This window comes from Hemitrygon akajei, chromosome 1, assembly GCF_048418815.1.
Source record: "Hemitrygon akajei chromosome 1, sHemAka1.3, whole genome shotgun sequence".
Classification (NCBI taxonomy): Eukaryota; Metazoa; Chordata; class Chondrichthyes; order Myliobatiformes; family Dasyatidae; genus Hemitrygon; species Hemitrygon akajei.
Window position 1 is genome coordinate 90,007,135 of NC_133124.1, and position 14,770 is coordinate 90,021,904.

At 39.9% G+C, this 14,770-nt stretch overlaps 1 protein-coding gene across 18 annotated transcripts in view; it reads right to left on the reverse strand.

The window, feature by feature from the left end:
- LOC140728745 (focal adhesion kinase 1) overlaps positions 1-14,770 on the reverse strand; it is a 527,596-nt gene that overhangs the window by 219,733 nt on the left and 293,093 nt on the right. For all 18 annotated transcript variants that reach the window (XM_073047795.1, XM_073047782.1, XM_073047790.1 and 15 more), the window contains 3 exons: positions 14,337-14,424; positions 7,127-7,206; positions 5,838-5,900 (listed from right to left, as the gene is read on the reverse strand). In XM_073047795.1, coding sequence (XP_072903896.1) covers positions 5,838-5,900; positions 7,127-7,206; positions 14,337-14,424 — 231 coding nt within the window. The remainder of the gene's footprint in view (positions 1-5,837; positions 5,901-7,126; positions 7,207-14,336; positions 14,425-14,770) is intronic.

Sequence of the window (14,770 nt, forward strand, 5' to 3'; positions counted from 1 at the left end):
TTCTTGAACAGCTTTGCACAAATCATGAGTTGGAATATATTCTTTAAATTACAACTCAAAAACAGCCTTTAATGTCTACAACATTAGCCAGATAGAATATGTTATGCAATGACTAGTCTATTCTAATATCCATGTATCAAAGTATCCACAAATGAGGTATTTATATCTCAGTGAAACTCAATTGTGGTACAAGACTTTTCAAAAAAATTCTGCACCAATCAAAAAAATATTTTACTTAACACAAAAAAAAGGCTTTGATTTGAGATTGAAAACCACTTGTGTTTTCAGGGACCCGTGGGTCCAAACAAATAAACCTATGAAAGCTAGCATGCAAAACAGCAGGAAGACTAAACACACATTGGCCTATACTGCAGGAGGATTGGGTGTAAGAGTAGTGACCAACTTTTCTTATTACACAGAACCTTGTTAGCCTTTATCTGAATTACTGTGTGTAGAATTAATACTTATGACAGTAATGCAGTGAAAGATGACAAAATTAATTCCTGGGATGACGTGTTTTGTTGCAAAGGGGGAGCTGAAGCAAACGTGGCCTATACTCTCAAGCTTAGTAGAATGATCAGCGATTTTAAAGAAATACACAAAACTCTCAAGGATTTGACAGGCCTGAATCAGAGCTGATGTTACCTCTGGCAGGGGTGCCTAGAACCAGGAATCACAGTCTCAAAATAAGAGTTCTCCCATTCAAAACACAGATGAGGAGAATGTTTACACCGAAAGAGTAGTGAATCTCTGAAATTTGCTCTCAAATTAACTGTGGATTATATTCAAACAGAGAAGGATAGGTTTCAAACATTAAAGGAATCAAGAGATATAGAATTAATACGTGAAAGTATCACAAAAGTAAAAGATCAACAATAATCTTATTGATTGTTGGCACAAGGAAGAAAATGGCCTGTGTCTGCTGTTATTGCTAATGTAATAATTTTTAAAACTTTTAAAACTGGGCTTGAGAGGACCAATGACTCAGTCAAAAGAATGAATGAAATAAAACTGTTGTGACAGACACAATAATCATAATTGCAATACAGTCTGGGAAGAATCTGACTGCATCCAATAAATTTATAAAGGATTGCTATTAGACCTTTACACAAGCATTAGATACATAAATAGTACCAAGAATGTGAAAAATATGAGGTGAAGTACCACTGAAAATAGGCTTCAGGAAATCAAACTGTAAGCAGTATAACTAAGTTTGCTGGAAACATTCAGTCAGCTAGGCTGCCTCTGTGAATTGAATTGAATTGACTTTATTTCTTACATCCTTCACATACATGAGGAGTAAAAATCTTTACGTTACATCTCTGTCTAAATGTGCAATGTGCAATCATAATAATTTATAATAAATAGAACAGCCAATGTAACATAGAATACACTCAAATCAGCGTGAGTTAATCAGTCTGATGGCCTGGTGGAAGAAGCTGTTCTTGAGCCTGTTTGTCCTGGCTATTATACTGCGGTACTGTTTCCCGGATGGTAGCAGCTGGAATAGATTCTGGTTGGGTTGACTTGGGTCCCAATGATCTTACTGGCCCTTTTTACATAACTGTCTTTGTAAATGTCCCGAATCATGGGAAGCTGACAACTACAGATGCGCTGGGTTGTCTGCACCACTCTCTGCAGAGTCCTGCGATTAGGGAGGTACAGTTCCCATACCAGGCAGTGATGCATAACAGCCAATGCTCTCAATTGTGCCACTATAGAAAGTTCTTAGGATTTGGGGGGCCATACTAAACTTCCTCAACCGCCTGAGGTGAAAGAGGCGCTGTTGTGCCTTTTTCACCACACAGCAGGTGTGTAGACCACGTGAGGTCCTCGGTGATGTGGATGTTCAGGAACTTAAAACTGCTTACCCTCTCAACCCAAGATCCACTGATGTCAATAGGGGTTAGCCCGTTTCCATTCCTCCTGTACTCAACAACCAGCTCCTTTGTTTTTGTGACATTGAGGGAGAGGTTGTTTTCTTGACACCAGTGTGTCAGAGAGATGACTTCTTCCCTGTAGGCCACCTCATTATTGTTTGAGATAAGGCCAATCAATATAGTGTCGTTGGCAATTTAACTAGCAGATTAGAGCTGTGGTTGGCAACACAGTCATAGGTATACAGGGAGTAAAGGAGGGGACTTAGTACATGGTCCTGACTGGCTCCGATATTAAGTGTCAAAGGGGTGGAGGTGAAAGAGCCCACTCTTACTACCTGCCGACGATTTGACAGGAAGTCTAGGATCCAGCAGCACAAGACAGGGTCAAGGCTGAGGTCTCTGAGCCCGGATGGAACTATGGTGTTGAATGCTGAACTGTAGTCCAAGAACAGCATTCTCACATAAGCATCCTCCTTCTCCAGATGTGTAAAGACAGTATGCAGAGCAGTGGCTATTGCGTCATCTGTCGATCGGTTGTATCGGTAGGCGAATTTTAGGGGGTCCAGTTTGGGTGGTAGCATGCTGCGGATGTAATCCTTGACCAGCCTCTCAAAGCATTTGCTTATTAATGAGGTGAGGGCTACAGGATGCCAGTCGTTCAGACATGATACCTTGGTCTTTTTTGGTACAGGGACAATAGTGGATAACTTGAAGCAGGAGGGCACTTCTACACTGGGAGAGGGAGGGATTAAAAATGTCTGTAAACACACCTGCCAGTTGTGCTGCACACATCCGGAGTACCCGTCTGGGATGCCATCCGGTCCTGCAGCCTTGTGGCTCTCCATTCATCGGAAACACCTGCGAACCTCAGCCTCAGAGATGACCAGGTTGCAGGTTGTAGCGGTGGGTTTCCTCAGAGGCTCAGAGTTAGCGACATCGAACCGAGCATAAAAGCAATTGAGCTCATCTGGGAGAGAGGCTGTGATGTTGGCAGCACGTTTGGCTTTGAAGTCTGCGATGGTATGCAGCCCTCGCCACAAGTCACGTGCGCTATTCATTGCGGATCTTGACTCAATCTTGTCCCTATCTTGTTGTTTCGCAGCCTTGATAGCATCGCGCAGATCATAGCTGCTTTTCTTGAGCTCTAGCTGTTCGCCAGCGATGTAAGCTCTATGTCGCACGTTAAGTGCTGCTCGCATGGAACAAATGATACAGGGTTTCTGGTTCGGGAAGACCCTGACCAACTTCTGGGGGACAACATCATCGATGCACTTCCAGATGAAACAGGTGACTTCGTCAGAGAACTCGGAGACATCCTCATCATGGAAGAGATTCCAGTTGATGTCATCGAAGCAGTCCTGCAGCATGGAGGCCGAGTGGTCAGACCAACAGTGGACGGTTTGTTTCAACTTCTGCCTGCACATGGGCAAAAGCAGGATTGGAGAGTGACCCGATTTTCCAAAAGCTGGGCGAAGGAGAGCTTTGTAAGCATTGCGGAAGGGAGTGTAACAGTGGTCAAGTATCTTTTTCTCCATGAGTGCTCACCTGTATGTGCTGACAAAACTTCAGAGAGACTTTCATCAGCAACGCTCGATTAATATCACCGGCGACGATGAAGGCAGCCTCCGGGTGTGCAGTCTCCAGAGCGTTGATGGTCTCGTACATTTCCTTGAGAGCCAGGTCAATATCAGCCTGCGGCGGAATGAACACCACTGTAATGATAATAGCCGTGAACTCCCTAGACAGCCAGTACGATCTGCACAGCAGCACCAGGTATTCCAGGTATGGGGAACAAAAGGATTTGAGTGCATGCACATACTGAGGTTTGCACCAAGCACTGTTGACCGTGAAGCATACCTCTTCTTCTTTACTCTTCCCAGAGAGATTTCTCGACCTTCTGCCCAGAAAAGGGAGAACACAGAGGGCTCGATGGCATGATCTGGTTCCGTCGGCCAGGTCTCCACAAAGAATGTTGCATTCCTTTGTCTCCTGCTGATAGGAGATTCTGGCTCTCAGTTCACAAAACTTGTTGTCCAGGGACTGAACGTTAGCCAGGAGTGTGCTAGGGAGTGGCGGCCGATTTGCATGCCGTATTAGCCTCACCAGAACGCCGGCCCTTTTCCTTCATCTCTGGCGCTTCTTCCGAGGTAGTGGCCATTGAGCCAAGCTTTTCAGATCTGAAACTTAGATTTATTGATTTGGCACTAAGAGAACATGAATTTTGAAATGCACAGTTCCACCTGTACTCTGCTGAAACAGCAGTGAGTGGCCATATGAAGAGCAGAAATTGAGTGGATGGGGTGAAAGGAGTCAACCTTATCTATAGTAAGTTTAATTTGCATTATCATTAACTCTAAAGGTAACAACAAAACAAGTTAAAAGGAATCCAAATGTACATGAAAAATAAAAGCAGGAATAGGCGACTAGGTCCCTCAGACCAGCTCCATTTAATGGAGTCCTGGTTAATCTTTTATTCCCTCCAATACCACACCACAAATTGTTTCATCGTCAACTAAATTAATAAAAGTGATCATCATTCAAATTACTTGTTTAGTCATTTGGGCTTGATAAAAGGCAACTGGTTGAAATCTATTAGGTACAATAGGATTTCAGTTTAAACGTGTATCCATACCATCCTGTGGGTCTTTGCATGTTCTAATCAGTGAACACATCTCATGTATGGTAACTTGATCTGTATTCTAAGTGACCAACCAGACCACTATTAATTTGTAAAAATCATCCTACTTTTGATAATTTAGTTGCTAAAAGGTAATCTGTGGAGTAGCTCATCTGAAAGAAAAAGCAAAACTGGATCTTATACTGATTTTAGTCATAGCAGGAAGAAATATCAATTTAATTTCAGAGAATGAACACAATTGCTGTACTATCAAAATCACTGCATCATCAGCAATAAACTAGCAATCATATTTTTTCAACTGGATGAAAAATTGCATTCTTCTGGCCCCGACACTTAAGTACATCAAATGTTCATTTTATCATGCATCTGAAATTCACAGAATGTGGCTCTGTCATCTGTGCAAACACTTTCAAATATCTGAACGAGAAATACATAAAATATTTATGGAACTTTGGCTATATTATATTATTGGAAATAACATCCTTGGGAGTACAGTTGCAAGTTCTAGTTTCCGTTTATCATATAAAACCCTTTACTACAATAATACAAAAAAAGATTCTACAGGTTGATGGTGTCTTCTCTGCAAAAGACAAAGCTTTCTGCAGGATTGCATATTGCTAAGGTTATGAATTAACTTTGATGGATAGGTGTGGAGAGGATGTTCTACTTACAGTAGATACTCGAACTGGAGACAAGATGATTAATTGAAAATGGGAATTCAAAAGAAATTTCTGCCGCCACAGAACCATCAAAATGTGAAATTTGTATCAAGATCAGTAAATCAACTGGCATACAATAACACATTTAAAGATAAGCTAGATATATGTAGGAATAATTTAAAACAGATAGAATATGGAGTATAAACACTGGCATAGACGATTAGAATAAATAGCTTGTTCCTGTGATAAAAATATCAACAATATATATTATTTATTTATTGTATCATGTTCCAGCCACAAGAAACTATTTTTCTCTCTCCTTAGGTGCTGCTTAGCCTGCCAGATAGTTGCCCCATTTTCTGTTTGCATTTTGGTTTTCCAATATTTGCAATCTTGTCTAATTTTACAAGAGCATATCAACCTTCCGAAATGTAAATTTCCAAAATACCAACTCACAAAATATGAAGATGATTTTAATACCTAATGTTTTACCTCAGGTGATAGATTTACAATTCATATCCAAATCACTCAAATGATATTTCAGCTCATACCAAATACAAAGAAATAATTGTTATCCATTTCAAAATACTGAGATATGTGCAAATCAATTGCTCACACAGTCAAATAAATAAAACTGAAATACAACAATAAACTACTCACTCCAGTAATTCATAATTGGATTTCTTTTCCAAGGCATTTCCCCGCATTTCTCTGTAGAATCTCCTATTTTAAAACAACAAAAGCAATGAATTCTTACAGAACAGCATATCATTGTCAGGTAATTGACTGGCCTATTCTGGCTTCAACTACAAAAAAAGCACAAAAGTTGCACTCTAAAAGCTCAATGGTTCACTCTATATGATATTCTTTATCAATCATTTCATTCTTTATAAAACTCCTTGGTGAAAAGCTAATCCACGCTTTACAAATTGTGTTTATTGCTAAAATTAGAGAGGAGAAAAATAGTTGAAAAACACTCCCTATACTTGAATATTATTTCAAGCTGAAGATAAAGATCAGATGCCATTAGATAACACAAAATGAGCATTATGGGGCGGGGGGGGGGGGGGGAACTGGTAGACGTTTGGGATGAGAAGATATTACAAAAAGATGTGATTTCACAAAAAGTTTCCAGTGATAAAAATTAATACAAAGTTTGTCAGAGAAAATTTCAGTGTACAAGGGTGTTGGTGCAATTTAATTATTTTTAGTGAGATCACAACAAATTCAGCTATTTCATTGTTGAATTAAGAGAGATTATAAACATTACTGAATGCAAGAAACATTTGATATATGACAATGAACTATCCCTTATTTTACCTTTAAAATTCACAATTCATCTCCATGTAAGAAAATATTGAACAAAAACAGATTCTACCAGTCTTAAAATACAGTGAAGGCATTAGAAATACAAGAGAAAAATCCTATGATGCGCAAGTACTGACAGTCAAATCAACAAAAACGGAAACAATTTTTTTTTAAATCACTTACTGATCACAATCCAGATTTGTAAATGATATGCAACATTTTTAATAGTAATTGGTTCACCTGATGGCTTGCTGATAGTTATTTCATGATCTTTCTGTTAATACTTCCATAAACTCAACTAAGTGATATTCTGGTATTAGGGGATGCCAAAAGTTTATTCTCAAATGTAAGGTTATATGGAATGGGCTTCCAATCACAAACAAGAGAAAATCTGCAGATTCTGGAAATCCAAGAAGCACACACAAAATGCTGGCAGAACTCAGCAGGCCAGGCAGCATCTATGGAAAAAGGTACAATCGACATTTCGGGCAGAGACACTTCGGTAGGACTGGAGAAAAAAAAGTGAGGAATAGATTTAAAAGGTGGGGGCAAGGGAGAGATAAACTCAAGGTGATAGATGAAACCGGGAGGGGGAGGGATGAAATAAAGAGCTGGGAAGTTGATTGGTGGAATGGACTCACCTGATCTCAAGGCACCCTAGTTTCAGCGCAATATCTTGGTCCACTTGATCAGCTATGTCCATCATGTAATCATTCTTGACCTAACAAACATTAAAAGACATTAAGCTAAATTCAAACTTGGGGAATGATTCATTTTAGTCCAACTCTTTTTCCCAGATATTCTACAGATTAATTATTTGATTCACTAATTTTATGAACTATTTTAAATATCTGGATAAGCTGAACCTAAAGTGTAAATAATAAGTGATCTATAAATTCTGGTTAGGCAGTCAAGGTGAAATAACTAAGATTGATTCCTGAAAAAATCAAAGTAAAACTGCAGATGTTGAAAATATGAAATAAAAACATGAAATGCTGGGGCTTATGAAAAAAATCAGGTTAAGTAGTATCTCTGGAAAAAGAAACAGTTTAACTCACAGATCCTGAGTTCAAACGCAGGTTCTTTGATAAGACAAATTATTCCTGTTATATTTCAAAGTGGAGTGGAAATCTTACACCCCACTCATTTTCCAACACTGCAGCTCAGGAGCAAGGATAGATTCAAATAACAAAGTAATAATTAAAGTTCTCTATTTCTCAAAATAATCAAAGAAATCTCATAATTTTCAATTCACTTTACACTATATTGTTGGGGAATAAAATCAGCAATCACTGCCTGATCAACAAGCAAAAAGAAGCCGCAGATGGCAAAAACTGAAATTGAAATAGAAACCCCTGGAAATTCTTAGCAGTTGCATGTTCTTAGCACACTGACCATTGCAGATGCTTCAGATCAGTTTTCCGAAGAGGGTACCCATGAAAAGTGTTTACCCCTGATAGTGTCCACAGCAGTGTTCTTAGACCCTGCGCAGTTCAGTTGGTGAGGGCAATTGCAGACATTTATAACCTCTCCCTACTTCAATCTGAGGTGTCCACATGCTTTAAAAACCAATCCTAGTAGCAAGAAAAATAAGATAAACATGCCTTAATGACTACTGCCTGGTGGCTCTGACATCTACCATCATGAAGTGCTTTTAGAGGCTGGTCCTGGCACAGATCAACACCATCATTCCATACAACATCAACTGAATGCAACTGGCCTACCGTCAAAATAGGTCCACAGTGGATGCCTTCTCCCTGGCCTTATACTCATCTCTGGAGAACTGGTCAGTTAAGGCACCTACATTAGACTATTGTTTGTTATCATTAAGAAAATTGTAAGCAAATATTCTAAGATAACTCAGAACCCTGGGGAAAAACACCTCCTTTTGCAACTGGACTCTTGTTTTCCTGACTAATGGACCACTAATGCAGCCAGCAACATGACCACCATAATTATCCACAACATTGGTGCACTACAACGCTGCATCTATGGCTACCTACTTTGCCTTCTATACTCATAACGGTATAGAAATTCTGCTCTAAATCCAGCTACAAGTCAGCAGATGACAGTACTTCAGTGGGATGAATCACAAATAATAATGAGTCAGAATACAGGATAGAGGTAGAGAGCCTATTGGCATGATGTCATGTCAACAGCCTTTCCCTCAACATCAGCCAAACAAAAGAGCTCATCATAGACTTCAGGAAAGGGAACAGTGCACATACTCCTGTTAACATCAATGATGCTACAGGTCAAAGCAAACATCACCAAAAGTCTGTCTATGTAACCATGTTGATGCCACCACTAAAAAAGTTCACCAGTACCTCTACTTTCTCAAGAGGCCAAAGAAATTTAGTATATCCTCTTTAGCCCTCACTAATTTTTTATTGATGCACCAGAGAAAGCATCCTATCCAGCTTGATAGGGCAACTGCTCTGCCCAAGACCACAAGAAACTACACAGAATTGTAGACATAGCTCAGCACATTACAGAATCCAACCTCCATCTACATTTCCCTCTACCACAGTAGAGCAGCCAAAATAATTCCTATCCGTTCCGGACATCTCAGTTTCCTCCCCCCCACCCCATTGAGTAGAAGATACAAAAGCCTAAAAGTATACACTAACAGATTCAAGGACAGCTTCTATCCCACTGTTATAAGACTATTGAATAGTACCATAATATGGCAGCCTTAAACACACAATCTACTTCATTTGGTCCTTGCACTTTAATTACCACATATTTTTCTGTACATAATGATTTATTTTACATTCTGTTATAGTTTTCCTTTGTACTACCCCAGTGCACTGCTGTAATAAGATGATCTGTATGGATATTTTGCAAAACAAAGTTTTTCATGTACCTCAGTACATGTGACAGTAATAAACTAATTTACCAATACGTGGAAAGCAAAATGGAGTAAATACTTCAGGTCAATGCCTTAATTTAAGAACTGACAAAAGTTAGAAATCAAAAATATTTCAAATTGCAGAGATGAGGGAGGGGAGAAAATAAAGGAAAAAAAATTCTTGTGACAAGAGAAGGGGTCATGAGAGAATGATGCAAGCAGTGCTACCAGCTGTGTATGGGTGAAGATTATCAATCATAAACAAGGGCAGCACGGTAGCATAGTGGTTAGCATAATGCTTTACAGTACTAGTGACCTGGGTTCAATTCCCACTGCTGTCTTTCAGGAGTTCTCCCTACGATTGCGTGGGTTTCCTCCTGGTAATCTGGTTTCCTCCTACAAGAGTTGTCTGAAATAAGCATTCCAATTAAGCGATGGCCCAATTAACCAGAATCCACTGTATAACCTATACAGAGTAAAGGCTTGATTTGATAAACAACAAGTGATAAGGGACTAATCATCTCCAACAAGAGGACTGACTCATCTCCCTCTGACATTCAACGGCACTATAAACAATAAATACCATGGAGATAATCATCTTCCAAGAAAAATGAATATAAATGCCATAGCAGCAGAATATAAGCTTTGTTATTCCATGTCCAAGTCTGGTGTATGATGAAATCAACTCCATTTTCTAAAAAAGTGCAGGTCAAAAATACACACAAGCCTGACATCATCCAGATATTATTTAATCTGGTCATTTGACTGACACTTCATCAATTCATTAAACATTTATTTTCTCTGTCACTGATAGGTATGACATCTGCTCTCTGCATCACCTGGAACAGCAATTGTAGCAACTTGTCAAGACTGGTTTTAAAATATTTCCAAAGCTGTAACCGACACAATATGGGGCCCAAGAAAAATAGAATTGCATTGTATCTCAAAAACACCTTATCAATCCATCATCATAGCACAATCAAAACTCTGAACTATCTTTTTAACTGCAGCATGGGAATACCTTCAAAGCACAAACTGCACTGGCTTAATAAGAACCTACCCAGGATAATTTGGGATGGCCTATATATTGTTGTGTTGGTGGTTATGCCCAGAGTCACAAAATAGTAAATAATTTCCCCACGTGCTGTGGTATTGAAATGGTTCTAAAGGATATCCTATAGGATAAGTGTGACAATCATAATACACCATGTCTAATCCTTCTCTAACTGTCTGCAGCCTCTGACACATTTGACCAAACTGTCCTCCCCTCAAGATCACTCCATTATCATGAAGCTTGATGGTGCCACATATAACTTTCAAACTATCCAGCTACAATCAAAAAAGCAACAACAATCTTGCTGCTTCTGAACATTACTCCAGATGTTCCCTTGGTGTTTATCATTGTTTCCCACATTTCCCCCCAAACATCATCACTGGGGTTTACGCTAATATCCACAGAAAATATGCAGGTCCACCTCACCATCACACTCAACCTATTGTGATTCTAAACTGACAGATAGCTTACTTGACAATCAGTACTAGATAAACCAATATTTTCTCAATACTGGAGACAATTATAGACGGCAGAGAACAACCTCCATTTCCTTGCTTCTGACTCTCACACTCATTGGAAGCTGTCAAGAGTCCAAACTAAGCTTTTCAGAGTTTTAGTGTCATATCTGCCTCCAAGGAGAGCTTTGGATCAGTCATCCACATATTCAATCCCCACCTCTAAAGGTTCTCAGCTCTATCTTCATCTCAATTTATCTCTTGCTGAAATTCTCTTTCATGTAACTATTCCAAGGCATGACTCGTCTGGTTTGCCTCACGACAAAACTGGATACATGGTTCAATAGGTAGTTTTGTTGTGATAGTTACTTTAATACATTGACAGAAGATGAAAACTATCAATATTAGCCAGTATCAATAACCATACCTTTGTCCAAACAACAATGTACTGGGAAAGTGTGGTGCAGTGGAGAGTAACCTTGTGGATGTTCCTTTCAACAACAGGTATACTGCTTGAGGATGACCTAGCAGTGGAAAGCCACAGTGGTCAGGTCTCTGGCACTGAGTCTGGCCCTGTGGGCTCAGAAGGAATGGGAAGGGAAGAAGCTAGCTCTAGTGATAAGAGGATTTGTTGGTTAGGGGAACAGAAAGGAGGTTCTGTGGATGAGAAGAAGATCCCCAGATGGTATGTTGCCTCCCGGATTCTAGGGTATGGACATCTCGGATCAAGTCCACAGCATTTTTAAGTGGGAAGGTGAGCAGCCAGAGGTCATGGTCAATGTCAGTAGCAATGATATAGGTAGGAGACGTAATGAGGTCCTGCAAAGTGAGTTCAGGGAGTTAGGTGCTAAGTTAAAGGACAGGACTTCCAGGATCATGATCTCAGGATTGCTACCTGTGCCACATTCTAGTAAGGCCAGAAATAGGAAGATCATATAGATTACCAAGCGGCTAAGGAGATGGTGCAGGATGGAGCCTTCAGATTTTTGGAATATTGGGCTTTCCACCATGGAAGGTGGGACGTGTACAGAAGGACAGCTTGGACCTGAACTGGAGGGGGACTATGTCCTTGCAGGAAAGTTTGCTAGTGCTGCATGGGGGGGTTTAAACATGCAAAGTCAAGAATCAAAATGTTCAGGATGGTGGGACTAATGTTCTGAGCTGCACGTATTTCAATGCAAGGAACATTGTAGGGAAGGTGGATGAGCTTAAGGCATGGATTAGCCTGTGGAATTATGACATTATAGCTATTAGTGAGACTGGTTGCAGGTTTGGCAGGACTGGCAGCTCAATGTATTGGGGTTCTGTTGTTTTAGACATGTTAGAGCGGGAGAGATTAAAGAGGGAGGGGTGGAATTACTGGGCAGGGAAAATGTCAAAGGAGTGCTCAGACAGGACAGACTGGAGAACTCGTCCAGTGAGGCTTTATCAGTAGAGCTGAAGAATAAGAAAGGTATGATCGCGTTAATGTGGGTATTAACCAACAGCTCACGGAATTTAGAAATCGCAGACTGCTGCAATAAACGGGTTGTGAGAACAGGTGATTTTAACTTTTCATGTTAATGGGGCTATATTTCAGACCACATAAGGTTGTTATAATAGGTGATCTTAACTATCCACATATATACTGGGACTCCCATACTGGAAAAACATGTTCAGGAAAGGTTCTTTAATCAGTCCCAACTAGGAAGAGTGCAATACTATATCTCCAATTAGGGAATGAGACAGGGCATGTGACAGAAGTTTGTACAGAAACACTTTACATCTGGTGATCATAATGTCAGTTTCAAGGTAATTATGGAAAGGATAGGTCTGGTCCTCAGGTTGAAATGTTAAATTGGAGAAAGACCAATTTTGATGGTATCAGATAGATTCTGGCAAGTGTGGGTTTGAACAGATTGTTTTCTGGCAAAAGTGTACTTGGTAAATAGGAGGCCTTCAAAAGTGAAATTTTGAGAGTACAGGATTTGTATATTCCTGTTGGAATAAAAGGCAAGGCAAGGATTATGGCTTAAGGAACCTTGGTTTTCAAGAGATATTGAGGCCCTGGTTAAGAGAGGAAAAAATGCGCACAGCAGGTATAGGCAAGCAGTAATAAATGAAGTCCTGAGTATAAGAAATGTAAGAGAACACTTGACAAGGAAATCAGGAGGGCTAAAAGAAGACACGAAACCGCCCTAGCAACCCAGGTGAAGGAGAATCCCAAGAGCTTCTACAGATATGTTATGAGCAAAAGGATAGTAAGGGACAAAACTGGTTCTCTGGAAGATCGGGGTAGTAATCTGTGCATGGAGCTTGGATTTCCAGCATCAGATTTTCTCTTGGATAGAGCTGAAGAAATGGAGGCAATCTTAAATGGAATTTTTGCATCTGTATTTACTCGGGAGACAGACTGAGAGTCAACAGGTCACGGACCCTATACAGATTGCAAAGGAGGCAATCTGTTGTCTTGAGGCAAATTAGGGTATATAAATCCCCAGGGGCTGACAAGGTGTTCCTTCAGAACCTGTGGGAGACTAGTGTATAAAATGCAGGGGCCCTAGAGGTGATATTTAAAACATCCTTCGCAACAGGTGGAGAGATAATTAAAACATTCTTCACAACAGGTGAGGTTCCAGAGGACTGGAGGATAGCTAATGTTGCTTTGCTGTTTACGAAAGGCTCTAAGAATAAGGCAGAAAATTATAGAGTGTGAGCCTGACATCTGTAGTGGGAAAGTTAATGGAAGGTACGCTAAGGGATTAGATATATGTTTAAGTATTTGGATAGACAGGGACTCATTAGGTATAGTCAGCATGGTTTTGTGTGTGGTAGGTCGTATCTAACCAATCTTATGGAGATTTTTGAGGAATTTACCAGGGACGTTAGTGAAGGTAAGGCAGTGGATGTTGTCTACATGGACTTTAGCAAGGCAATTGAAAAGATCCCTTATGGGAGGTTGGTCAAGAAGGTTCAATCGCTTGGCATTCAAGATGAGGTAGTAAATTGGATTAGACATTGGTTTTGTGGGAGAAGCCAGAGAGTTATAGTGGATGGCTGAAGGCCTGTGACTAGTGGAGAGTCGCAGGAACTGGTGTTGGGCCTGTTGCTTGTCAACTATATCAACGATCTGGATGATAGTGTAGTAAACTGGATCAGCAAATTTGCCGATGACACTGAGATTGGGGGTATAATGGACAGTGGGGAAGGCTATCAACACTTGTATATGGATTTGGTCTGGCTGGAAAACTGGACTAAAGATTTCAATACACCTATGAGATTAAGCATTTCCATTTTACAAAAAAAAACTGGAGTGGCAGGGAAACGTTAAAAACATTTGTTTTTCCTATATAAACAGATGATTCAAGAATAATATGTGTGGTGGGTAGGGTTGGGAACAGCCATTTACAGATACATTCTGAAGTCATCTACCTGTAAAATTATTGAGATTCTGAAATGTCATTCAAACAACTTCACCTTTTGGAAAATGGATGTTTTAGCCACTAACTCACCTGTTGATAAAAGAAATTTAAAGCAGGCTTATCTTCGCTGAACTCTGTCAAGAAACCTTTGGGTAAATATCTGATTCGAAGCTCATATCTGAAAGAAAACAACATTATATCAGCCACCGATCTCATATTCTTACTGAAATGAATTATAATTCAAAATATTTCAAGATCTTTTGGTGCACATTCACAGCTGGTAGCATTGAGAATGGATACATGACTTATGGGACTGAAGTAAATGATAACAATAATGGTGAGGCTACCAATGCTTCATTTTGGAGTAAAGTCAACACAGCTGAAGTCCAAAATCCAAAAATGTTGTCAATTATTCCCAGCTCATTGACAAGTTCCAAGTTTCCAGTCTTTTCAGGCAAAACATGGAAGTGATGAAAACTTCAGTGCTTACATCTATCCCCAGTGCACACAATACTTAGTTGTAC